The following is a 12,398-nucleotide window of genomic DNA, read 5'->3' as shown; positions in this document are numbered from 1 at the left end:
GAACATATTATTAAGCAGTTTGCCTGCTAGAAGCACTTCAAAACGAATCTGCTGATCAAGTAAGCTTGATCAAAATTAATAGGATTTAAAATAAACCCTGTAATTTCTTTTATAGGATTTATTTTACTTTGGAGTAAGGATGAGATTGTAATTTAGTACAAGTTTAAGCTCAACTGAACAGAGCAGGACTACTGAGTAAACAAACATGCATAGGCTTGTGCCAAGTGCAGGCTACTTGAGAGAAGGTGAATCAAATAAGTTTATGAACACTTAATTTATATTCCTTTTTGTTCAGATCAAACCTTCAAAGTGGTTTACAATATGGGCGGGGGAAGCAAATGAATATAAATCTAAACTTTAAAACATTTAAAATAATCAAATCAATGTAAAACAAAAGTTCCATTGTAATAAGCTAGACCTGCGTTGCAATTCTGAGTAAACAGAAGTCAGAAGCCTTGTAAAAAACTCAACGAGGCTAAAAAGTCACAACATCCAATAATCTTAAAGCACGTTAAAGACTTAAATTTATTTCAGTATAAGCTGTCATAGGTTCTAGTCTGTCAGTGTGGTGTAGTGGTTCGAGTACTGGGCTACGATCTAAAAGACCCAAGTTCAAATTCCCGTACAGCCATGCCTAACCTGCCTCCACAGGCTTGGGGTAGGCAACATGACCATGTCCACCGCTCTGGGCTCCTTGGAGAAAGAGCAGGATATAAATGTAGTACATAAATAAATGCTGTGAAATACATGTATTACATACTGAGTGTTTTGCTGCAACAACAGGGCTATTCCTCCGGAGAGCCTTAATCTGTTTATTCAGAGTAAGAGCTACTCCTATTTAACCGGAAATAAAAATGCACTCTTAATTTAGTCTGAATGCAGTAGGATTGCAGCCCTGCACAACCTGCTGTCCCCCTTGTCTTCCTTGGGAGCAAAAGTTGCAGCGACACTACCTCTCGCAAGCCTCAATGGAAACCGAGAAGAGAGACGGCGCGGAGAGCATGCATCGCAATGAGAACGGAAACGGGGCGGTGCTTGCCTCGGCCTGTTTGTTCAATGGACGGCTTGATGGGAAGACGCCTCTCTTGCTTCTCCCGATTCGCGCAGAAAGCGGGAGGGGACGTCTGAAATTGCGCGCGCAGACCAGCGGGGCTCCCCCCTCTATGACGCTGTTTACCTGCGGCGGAAAACGGGCAGCTTGTGCTGGTAGGTGAGTCTGGGTTCTGCAGTGGGGCTAAAAAGGGGAAGGGGGAGAAGAAGCGTAAATAAGTAGCCGCTCAGGAGGGTGGAGCAGCACTAAAGGGCTGCCCCGAAGTAGTGAGAGAGAGATGATGATGATGATATTATTGTACCGTCTCGTTGTGGAGCTCGGGGCCTTTTTCTACGCTGACATAGGAACATAGGAAGCTGCTATATACTGAGTCAGACCATTGGTCTATCTAGCTCAGTATTGTCTTCACAGACTGGCAGCGGTTTCTCCAAGCTTGCAGGCAGGAATCTCTCTCAGCCCTGTCTTGGAGATGCCGGGGAGGGAACTTGAAACCTAGATGCTCTTCCTAGAGTGGCTCCATCCCCTGAGGGGAAGATCTTACAGTGCTCAGACATCTTGTCTCCCTTTCAAATGCAACCAGGGCAGACCCTGCTTAGATAAGGGGGAAAGTCATGCTTGCTACCACAAGACCAGCACTTTAAGGTTGGGAAGGCTCTTCCGTACACCCCTACCTTAATTTTCTTTCTTAAGAGAAAACCGTATTCTTTTACTCGGCAAACTGTCCAATCCTAAACACATTTACTCGCTGTTGCATGACAGGATTATCCCAGTATTACTTTTTCCTACTCCATTGTTGCAGGGATATAGCAAGGTTGGTGTGGGCCCTGGTACAAAAAGTGAAGTTGAGTCCCTACCACCTTCTCCCCTCACCCCACACCATGTCTTTCCTGCTGGATCTGATAAGGATCTGATAAGGATCTGTTGAAGAGCAAAACAGTTTTGATAGGCTTTTTCTCTTGCTTCTATGCAAATGACATTGCACACTCCTGATGCCTGCAAACACTTCGCACACACACTTATGTGCAAGCACTCCTCTGGATCAGAAACATTTTTGAGAGATATGCATACCACAATTCCCTTATATTCATACAAAACCAGTAATGCTGCTTTATTTGCCTGTTTATTCTCTTGCTCTTGCACACTCATGCCACAGTTTCCCATGGGAAACAGTCCCTGATTTCACCCTAGGATTTGGAATAAACTGAATCCAGTTACTAAGGAATGTGTGTGGAGGCAAAGCAGAGAAAAGGAGTATTGTTTAGTTGAGCAGGATTCAAAAAGTGTCCCTAAGCTTATTTAATTGACTAGCTTTCCAGTTTTATCTCAGGTCCAGAAGGAGAGGGGGAGAACTGTCAGGCAGCACTTTTTATTTCTCCTGTCCTCATGACTGACTGGGTGATAAGGTAAAGTTGTACCGTTGAGTCGGTGTCGATTCCTGGTCACTACAGAGCCATGTGGTTGTCTTTGGTCCCCCTGCTAACTTGGCAAAGAGGCACCTTTTAACGTGGTGATTATCTTTATTGAGCAGGGGGAGAGTAACTGGCCCTATCCACCCCCAGCACAGTACCTCCAGTGGCTATTGCTGGTGTCTGTCTTATGTTTCTTTTTAGATTGTGAGCCCTTTTGGGACAGGGAGCCATCGTATTTATTTATTATTTCTCTGTGTTAACCGCCCTGAGCCATTTTTGGAAAGGCGGTATAGAAATCGAATAAATAATAATAATGATAATGATAATAACAGATATAACTGTAGTGGAGAAGAAAGAAAAACAAGTCAAAAATAATCAACATAGCAATACCAGGGGATAGCAGAATAGAAGAAAAAGAAATAGAAAAAAATCACCCAATACAAAGATCTACAAATTGAAATTGAAAGGCTGTGGCAGAAAAAGACCAAAATCATCCCAGTGGTCATTGGCACCCTGGGTGCAGTTCCAAAAGACCTTGAAGAGCACCTCAGTACCATAGGGGCCACAGAAATCACCACCAGCCAATTACAAAAAGCAGCTTTACTGGGAACAGCCTATATTCTGCGACAGTATCTATAACAGCAGCAACAACATTGACAATAAAATTCTGGCATCCTAGGTCCTTGAGAAGGACTCGATGTCTGGATAAAACAAACAATAACACCTGTCTGACTGTGTAAAATAATAATTAATAATAATAATTTGGTAGAATGCAGGAGGGGTTTACCATTGCCATCTCCCGCACAGTGTGAGATGATGCCTTTCAGCATCTTCCTATCTCGCTGCTGCCCAGTATAGATGTTTCCCATAGTCTGAGAAACATACCAGTGGGGATTCAAACTGGCAACCTCAGCAACATTTCCTTTATTGTTGAAGCTGTCACTGGTGAACCTGAGCACTAGCCAGCCACGGGAGCAGGGGAGAAATGCTGCCTGACACTGCTCCCTACTCTCATCCTGGAGAGGAGTCTTCAGTCCGCAGCCAAAAGCATGCCAATGAATCGGAGAGGTGGAAGGGGGAGAGCAAAGTGAACTGTCACCCAGCCAGGGCCCTTCCATCAGTGGTCCAGGGATATTTGTCTCACCTGGCTTGATTATAGCTACACCCCTGGGATGGAGGCTGAAATGGATAGTTGCTTCCTTAAGGCCACGTGGCGGGTTCTCGGCTAAGTTAAGATTTAAAATGGGTTTTTTTAATTAGGCCACGCTATTAACTGCTCTGCTGCAGCAGCTCTTAGAAACTACGGGTACTCTAATGTGTGGTTGTGAGTTTCTTTCTTTCTTTTGAATCAGGAAAGAAAAACAATTTGTTACAAAAGGAATTTGAAGATACTGTGAAGAATAATGGAAAACAAAAGACAAAGAGCTAGAGTGCAGGGTGGCTGGGCTGGACAAGTTAATAACAAAGGACCATCTTGTGCAAGTAAGATTCTGTTTCATTTATTTTAATTTTTATAAATGAACTAAATGTCAAGGTTTCTGGATTCTGCTTTTTCTTCTTCTTGATTGATATAAACTTCCTACTCACTCTCATATCATAACTTTTTTGCCCAAATCATAACTTTTTTGCCCTTAGGAAAGTTCACACTCTCATCTAGTCTTGCCCCTTGTCTGAGGTAGCATGCATGATACACCTTACCAAAGTGAGGAGGAAGGAAACCCACACAGTACGTTGACTGTGGTTTAAGGGAATCTCTTCACACTTCTAACATGACTGTAAGCTTCACCAGCATCACAGAAAATGTTAATAAGTATGTTGGACTTATGGCTAAAAATGAGTAGAGCATTGGGAATTTTGGCATAGGCTGCATTTAGTGTAAATGGTTGGATCTTCCTGTGTATTTATGTGTTCATACATATACCTCTGTTCTACCAATATCTGGAGTTTTGTTTAATAAAAGCCTGTCCAATCTTTTGGAAAAATTCTCTGAAACGAAAGCTTAATTTCCTTCAGAAGCTCATTCTGACTTCTAGTTATGGTGCTTGAAGCTGTGTCTCTAAAAGTACCCTCTTGGTTAACACAGTGAAGACCCAAGTTCCAGTCTTCAACTGGCATATACCTATATATTACAGAACCAAAGCTGCATCTGTCACCCCCTTGTGTGGGAAGATCTTTACAGATGGCTGCAGATACATGGCATTTCTGCACTGGAAATTTAAACAAACTTCCGATCTATGCAATAGCCACAGCTTGCAAACATGGGAAGTTCTCTGAGAAGAGATTAGAGCTGGAGAACACTCGGTATCATCACAAACTACAGTTTTCAGTGTTCTTCAGAGCAAAGCCAGAACAGAGAAACCTTTAAAAAGTATATAGCATGAATATACTCATGTTACCAGAAATATCAATTACTGAATAATCCTGAAAGGAAACTTTCATGTTTTAAGGTTCCCAACATATTGTAAATTAATTTGTCTGATGCTCTTCACCTTTAGCTTCTAGGGCTTCCTCCAGGAATCAAGTGGTTGCAGGCACATCACAGGCCCAGCTGAGAAAAGAGATGCAGCCTCCACCAACTAAAAGACAATTTGTTTTTAAAGCACCAGAAGAGGTAAATGCTAAATAGGCTGCCTCATACATCTGTCATGATCAGTCACATTCATAGTTGACACATTAGTCATATCACATAATACATAGGTTGTAAACATACAACAATGTAGTAGTAAATATGTTATAAAACCAGTGTTATAGCAGGAAACTATATTGTCAGAATAATGTTAACAGTATTTTGCTGCAGCAGTTACAAAAGTGGATAACTTTGTGATTATGCTTCTGTTATCTACCAAATACAGTTTCCTGATATGTAACTTCATCCAGACAGCCCCGGGGATCTGTTGGTTGGGTCTGGTTGGAAGTGTCTGACCTGTCTTGGATGGAGTTGCACATCCCCTAAAAGCCCAAATAAGCAGTTTGGTGACTGTGTGCTGATGATGCCCCTATCTGGATACAGTAGTCTTGGCCTCAGTGACCCATATGCTTATTGCATCCAGGCTAGACTATTGTAATGCTCTCTATGTGGGGCTACCTTTGAAAATGGTTCACAAACTGCAACTAGTGTTGCAAATGGCTCCCGAATGTTCGGGTGGGCGGAGGGGAGAGATAGGTGTGTGTCCCATATCGCACCTATTCTGCATTGGCTGCCTGTTCACTTCCAAACCCAAATCAAAGTGCTGGCTTTAGCCTTTAAAGCCCTCCATGGTTTGGAACTAAGTTATTTTAGGAAGGTGTTTTGCTCACTTGATGGGGTGATCTTTTTTGTTGATTTCTCCCCTGTAACCCCCAAATACCTGCTCTTGAAGGTCTCCCAAACGCAAGCAAGGGTGTGTATTTGGGGACTGGAGAGGCAAGGAGGGGAATCAGTGAAAATCTCCCCTCTCTACTTTGTATGAGGTAAATGTCTTCTGTTCATGGAAGTACTAGTTGGGATGGTACCATATGTGTTAAACTGCTGGTTTTAATATTTTTTAATTGTATTGTTGTCAGCTGCCTTGTATCTGTGTTAAAAAGAATATAAACCCTTGTAACAAATATTTTACCTCTAACTAGTAGGTAGCATAAATATTTTATATTTATCTCTGCAGATAGAACAGAGAAGGAAAAATCTGCCTTCACAAAAGACTCTCATGTGCTGTCTGAAGTGACCGTTATAGATACATCTGTGAAAACCTAGACATGTTCACAGTTATTACTGGGTTTTCAAATCAGTCATCCTACACTGACATAACTGACTGTGCCTATTGTACCAAATGTTGGTGTGGTATTTTTTCCCCCCTTAGGTGGTGCGCAAAGCCCCAGATCCCATAATACTAGAGTGAGTATGGCTTGAGTATTGCCAGTGCGGAATCGGGTTGTTCTCTGGAAGTTGGTGAGATCTACTGCATCAGCATTTCACCATTTTGATATTCCCAGTGCTAGGGAAATGGTGCCAATGCCCAGTAGGTGCTGGAGCTCTCTTGTCCCATATCCCAGAGCTAGGTGCATTTGGTAAATTCCCCTTCCCAACCCTTATTGTATTTTGAATCTTGAGTGTACCTGATCAATCATACATGACTGCCTTTTCCCTCCTTGTCCACAGGAAACAAGGTATATATGAGATCAGCATATTGCCTTCGGGAGTGTCTCAGTAAGTAGCTAAAAACCTTGTTTAAAGATTGTTACAGAATAATACAGTTGGATGCTTTCACAGTGCCTGGATCAACTGAGATATTTGTTACTGCAGCAAGAGTGCTCTGTGTCATGTTGGACAATGTTGACTGTGGCTGAACAAGCTGTTGCTTCTGATTATTGAATAGTTGAGAGCAGAAATGACCAGAAAGTTCACATGATAAACACCAAGACTTCTATTTTCTTTAATCTTCTGTCCAAATTATTAATGACAGGCATGACATTGTCTATATTGGCATTCTTTATTTACAGGTTCCTTGTGACCATAGTTTAAGAAATGCTCCTCCAATATGCCTTCTGGTCCTGACTTGCAAATTGTACAGGTCTGGCAGATGTAAGGGATTAAATCAATTGCACCAAACACAAGTTCTCAGCATGCTCCAAGTGTCTTTAAAATTACTACTAAGTCATTCTTAAAACATTTCTCATCTTTAAGAGCAGCAGGGAATGTTGAAATGAATGCACAGAATTTGAATGGTCACTATTAAATTCAGATGTAGTTTCAATTCCCCGCAGTTAGAAAAATTCATTGGACTTAAACAATTCCTGCCAGTTATGTAGCCAACCACTCCTTAAAACATTTATAATTCAGGAGATGTTTATAATCACCCTAGGTTGTCCAAATATCATAAGAGTGAATAACACTTTTCTGAATGTTTCTCATATGCTTCTGTTTCTTGAATTCATTTCCTTTAATTGTATTGTCAGCTTAGCGGCCAGAGTAGTTCATAGTGTGTTTTACTTCACTATTAACAGGAGTACTAATTGCAAAGATGCTTTACAATTTTTTGTGTTGGAATTTGATGTTTGCATTAAAGGAATGGGTAAAAATTTTTAAAATGTGACATTCAGTGAATGTGTAAAATTACCAGTGAGCATATGGTGGGGAGAGAAAATTTTCAAGCGTCCCCTGTATTCAGGAGGAAACTAGCTGTTTCTTTGGTGTTTCTAGCAACCTGTATCATGAGTTGTGCTAGCATGCCATCTCTAGATTTACAATAAAGGTCTATTTTCAGTAATTTTACTTATTTATTATTCAATAGATATACCACTTTTCATTAAAATAATCTCAAAGCGGTTTATAATTATATTTATTATACAATTTATATACTGCTCTTCACTGCTATATACTGCTTTTAATTAAAATCTCAAAGCAGTTTACAATATAATTAAAACAACGCATAGTTAAAATAAAAAGGTACAGATCTCAAAAATTAAAATACATTATACAAAAGTACAGATAATATAAATATAAAAATCTCTCTATTAAAAATTAATAACCTAATCTAAAATTTTTAATAATACTCTATGTGGGGCTGACATTGTATGTAGTCTAGAAACTGCAGTTGGTACAGAATACGGCAGCCAGGTTGGTCTCTGGGTCACCTCGGAGAGACCATATTATTCCCATATTGAAAGAACTATACTGGCTACCAGTAAGTTTCCAGGCAAAATACAGGTTGCTGGTCATAACCTATAAAGCCCTAAACAGCTTAGGCCCTGAGTATTTAAGAGAACATCATATTTATTATGATCCTCATCACCCATTGAGATTATCTGGAAAGGTTCATCTGCAGTTGCCACCAGCTCGTTTGGTGGCTGTATAGGGACGGGCGTTCTCTGTTGCTGCCCTGGGATTCTGGAATGTGCTCCCTGCTGTAATAAGAGCCTCCCCATCTCTGACAACTTTTAAGAAGTCTCTAAAGACACGTTTGTTTCACCCATTTTAAAAATATTTTTATTTAAAAAAATATTTTTTAGCTAGTCTTGAAGTTTTAAGTCATTTTAAGGTTTTAATTTGTTGTATGTTGTTGTAAACTGCTCAGAGATGGAAGCTTGGGGTGGTGTACAAATATGATAGATAAATAAATACCCACATATAATTCATGTTTTTTCCTCTCTGCTAGCATTCATTTGGTTCCATGCTTCATTGACTCAAAGGAAGCAGACTGGATGTTTGAACAGCTCCTCCAAGAGATTCCCTGGAGGCAGCGAACACATGTCAGGCAGGGTAAATGCACAGTTCTCATTTAGATGCCCACAGATTTTGTTATGGCAAATTATTCTATCTAACTGTTCCCAGTTCTCACTTGGGCATTCTGATAGTGCTTTCATAGCACTCTCTCTCTGTTGTGGAGAGGTAGTGCTGTGGGAGCTCCTTGCAGTCCTGCAGCAGCATCACACCACTGATGACTGTTGGAGAGGGAGCAATCAGCAGGGGCTGGAAACATAATTGCCTTACACCATGTTGGACCATCGGTCCATCTAGTTCAGTACATTGACTGGCAGCATCTTCACAGACACAGGCAGGATTTCAGGAAGGATTATTCCCCAGCCCTAACTGGAGATGCCAGGGATTGAGCGAGGGACCTTCTGCCTGCAAGCAGATGCTCTACCACCGAGCTGTGGTCCTGTTCCACTAGGAAAGGATGTCTAGACTGAGCCCCATCAGCAGCATCATAGGGACGTTGGAAGCTGCCTTATACTATGTGAGACTATTGGTCTATCTAGCTCAGTACTGTCTACACAGACTGGCAACTTCTCCAAGGTTACAGGCAGGAATCACCCTCAGCCCTATCTTGGAGATGTCAGGGAAAGAACTTGGTACCTTCTAGCTCTTCCCAGAGTGATCCCATCCCCTAAGGGGAATAACTTAACGTGCTCACATGTAGTCTCCCATTCATATGCAAATCAGGGCAGACCCTGCTTAGCAAAGGGGACAATTCATGCTTGCTACCACAACACCAGCTCTCCTTTACATTTACAGAGGAGAGAAAAACTAGCTCAGAGTAGCAAAATGTCTTGGGCTGATCCTCCTATGGATTTAACTACAGTGACAGTTCAGCTTTTAAAAACCAGAATGGAGCTGTATAGCCTAGCTTTTAAATATGTATTCTAGGCACAGTTATAGTTGACCAATGTAACAGGCATGAGCATGCTATGCTAGTTAAGTCCACTTGGGGGCAGTTGTGCTATTTCTCACTTTCTCTGAGTTGGATTTGGAAGCAAGATTGCATAACTGGTATATAAGCGGCCTAACCTTCTCCTCAGACTTGACTGCACATGTCCAAATGATCTGTTTAAAGCCTGGTTTGCTGAGCTTTTATATAGGGAATGCATAAAGAATGGTTACAGATTGGCTAGGGATTGGGGAGGACCATCTAAAAAAGCTGTACAACTTCAACCCTCCTGCAGATGTTGGGCCTTCTGCAGATGTAGTCACAGATCATAGTACATGTAGTCTAGATGTAGTCCCTATACCCCACTGTGGCTGGGGATGGTGGCAGGTGTAGGTAGTGCAGCCCTGCTCTAGAAAACCTGTTATCAAGCCATACATCAAGCATATGGACCAAAATATACTAGCTCGTCCTTAGAATGTAAAGGGAAGTTAGGGGCAGTGTACAAATATAATAAATAAATAAAATGATTGTCCTTTTTTATTTGAGAGTCTTAAATCTTGGATTCTGCTTTTCTATTTCTAGATCTCTATTTTGAGGAGCCCAGACTCACAGCTTGGTATGGTGAACTTCCATACACTTACTCCAGGCTAACAATGCAGGCAAACGCTGATGTATGTGTACCTCTAAGCTGCTTCTCTTATGCGATTGAAATGTCAATATTGCCTTGCAAGCAGAGTTTAAACAACGATCTGCATTAGAGTAGGAAAATTGCCAGTGCTAATGTAGTTGTGTTGTTTGCTGCTTTTCCTTCATGGAGCTCAGGGTGATGCACATGGTCTCCCCACCACTACCACCCTCATCTTATTCTTGCAACAACCCTTTCTCTCATAGCTGTGCTGAGAGGTAGTGACTAGTCCAGCATTGCCCTAGTGAGTTTCTTGGCTGATGAAGACTTGAACAAGAATTGTCTTAGTTTAACACTCTAGCTACCGTACCATGCTGGCTTCAAAAGTGAAACTGTATAAAGTTTATAGATGGCATAACTGAGCTCTGAAAGAAGTATTATCTATTAACTGGAGCAAAGATCTTTTGAAAGTATATTTGTATATTTTCGGTAGAGGCCTTGCCACATTGAGCTCCAGTGTTCATCTTACACGTTTGAAGTTTTGTGGTTTACTCAGGCCACATCTTCAGCCTTCCCTTTTCTTTCTCCATCCTACACTGACCTCAAGTACTTGATTTGTAGGCATAGCCCAAGCATCTCCTATAAGAATATATTATTTCCAAGCACTTTAAAATGTGGTAACCTGGTAACTTTTTCCATAACAATTGAGCTACAATTACTCCTCAGTTACAGAATAATGTCTCATGCCTTGTGTGATTCTTTGTTAACTGAGCTCACCAAGGAACGGTGCTATAGTGAGTCAGGGAAAACCAGAGAAAATCTGGAAATGATCAAACACTGAAGTACTGGAAGAGAGTGGAGTAAGAGACACTGTCACTTCCTTTTGTATTTCTAACAATCCAATTACTTTCTCTTTTGTGTACCTACCTGTTGTTTCTTGAGAGATGAGATTAAAATTGGCCTCCCTAACAGTAGGAACACCACTGTGCTATTTACTTAAACAAGTTGAAAACGAGTATAACTTTCATGGCTTCACTCTGATCTCCTTGGAAATTGTACCTTTGAGACAATGCTGGCAGCTCTTATTTTGAGCGGTGGGGCCCTATGGATTTCCAGAACTGATTCCCAAAGATCATTGGTTGGAAGCCCTGACGGTTAGTCAGGTTTGAGACTGGTTTAAATGTTATAGTGCAGATCCTAATGTGTAGTTAGTGAGTGCTTAAGTTTGTTTTTTAAATTGGCCTTCTAATTCTCTCTGTGTCAAGGGCTCCAGGTAGTTGGTACATACACATAATAAAATATAATACATAAGATTAGAAAATGCTATTGGCATACCACTGGCTGTGAAAATATATTTTAGAATACTGAAAAGCATGCTGTTGAGAAGGATGACTTCTCTCATTATGCTGTTTTTATATGGATCAGTTAGTTGTTGGTCACAATCAGTGTTCCCTCTAACAGGGATTTCCAGATGTTGTTGACTACAACTCCCAGAATCCCCAGATATAATGGCTTTTGCTTGATAAGTATGGGAGTTATAGTCAACAATATCTGGGAATCCCTGTTAGAGGGAACACTGGTCACAAGTCAGGTTGTTGTTGATTATATGTAACTTGAGACTGGTTATGAGGAGTCGAGGCCATGAAGAGCTTTAAATCAGTACTTCTCTGAATGGAAGACTGTGTGTGTGTGTGTGTGTGTGTGTGTGTGTGTGTGTGTGTGTTAGAGAGAGAGAGAGAGAGAGAGAGAGAGAGAGAGAGATGTTTCATATCTATGATATATGGGATCAACACCTGTATAGTAAATTGCTGTGTGTTCACAGCAAGCTAATGATCCAATATAACGGAGTCTGTGGCTGACAGCTTCCAGAGCAGGCTTGCACAACATGAGATCCGGGGGCCAGATTCGGCCCGCAGGGACTATTTTACTGGGCCCAGGTATCCTGCAGCAACACAGGAGCTGAAAACTGCCTTATAGCACCATCCTGTGCATGCTTTCTCAGAAATATGCTCCATGGTGTGCCCGGTGAGGCTTACTCCCATGTAAGCATGCCTAGGATTGCAGCCTGAAACTAGCAACAACAGTTTAGGGAGAGGAGAGGACTTGGCATTTGTTTGGGGCTGGCATGCACTCTAGCAGCCCCACTGATTGAGCAGGGACAAGACCTTTTCTCTGGCCACTATCCTTGG

General features: G+C 41.4%; 1 protein-coding gene across 2 annotated transcripts in view; it reads left to right on the top strand.

Moving 5' to 3' along the window:
- The first annotated feature begins 1,052 nt into the window (after positions 1-1,052).
- ALKBH3 (alkB homolog 3, alpha-ketoglutarate dependent dioxygenase) overlaps positions 1,053-12,398 on the top strand; it is a 36,255-nt gene continuing 24,909 nt past the window's right edge. The window contains exons 1-7 of one of the 2 annotated variants that reach the window (XM_053283094.1): positions 1,053-1,206; positions 3,813-3,942; positions 4,956-5,071; positions 6,297-6,331; positions 6,596-6,643; positions 8,592-8,695; positions 10,167-10,255. In XM_053283094.1, coding sequence (XP_053139069.1) covers positions 3,864-3,942; positions 4,956-5,071; positions 6,297-6,331; positions 6,596-6,643; positions 8,592-8,695; positions 10,167-10,255 — 471 coding nt within the window. In that variant the 5' untranslated portion in view covers positions 1,053-1,206; positions 3,813-3,863. Of the gene's footprint in view, positions 1,211-3,812; positions 3,943-4,955; positions 5,072-6,296; positions 6,332-6,595; positions 6,644-8,591; positions 8,696-10,166; positions 10,256-12,398 lie in introns of both variants that reach the window. The other variant, XM_053283095.1, reaches the window with a different exon arrangement.

Source organism: Hemicordylus capensis, chromosome 1 (assembly GCF_027244095.1).
Source record: "Hemicordylus capensis ecotype Gifberg chromosome 1, rHemCap1.1.pri, whole genome shotgun sequence".
Taxonomy (NCBI): Eukaryota; Metazoa; Chordata; class Lepidosauria; order Squamata; family Cordylidae; genus Hemicordylus; species Hemicordylus capensis.
Note: the sequence above shows the minus strand (reverse complement) of the source record. Positions and strands in the feature narration are given on the sequence as shown.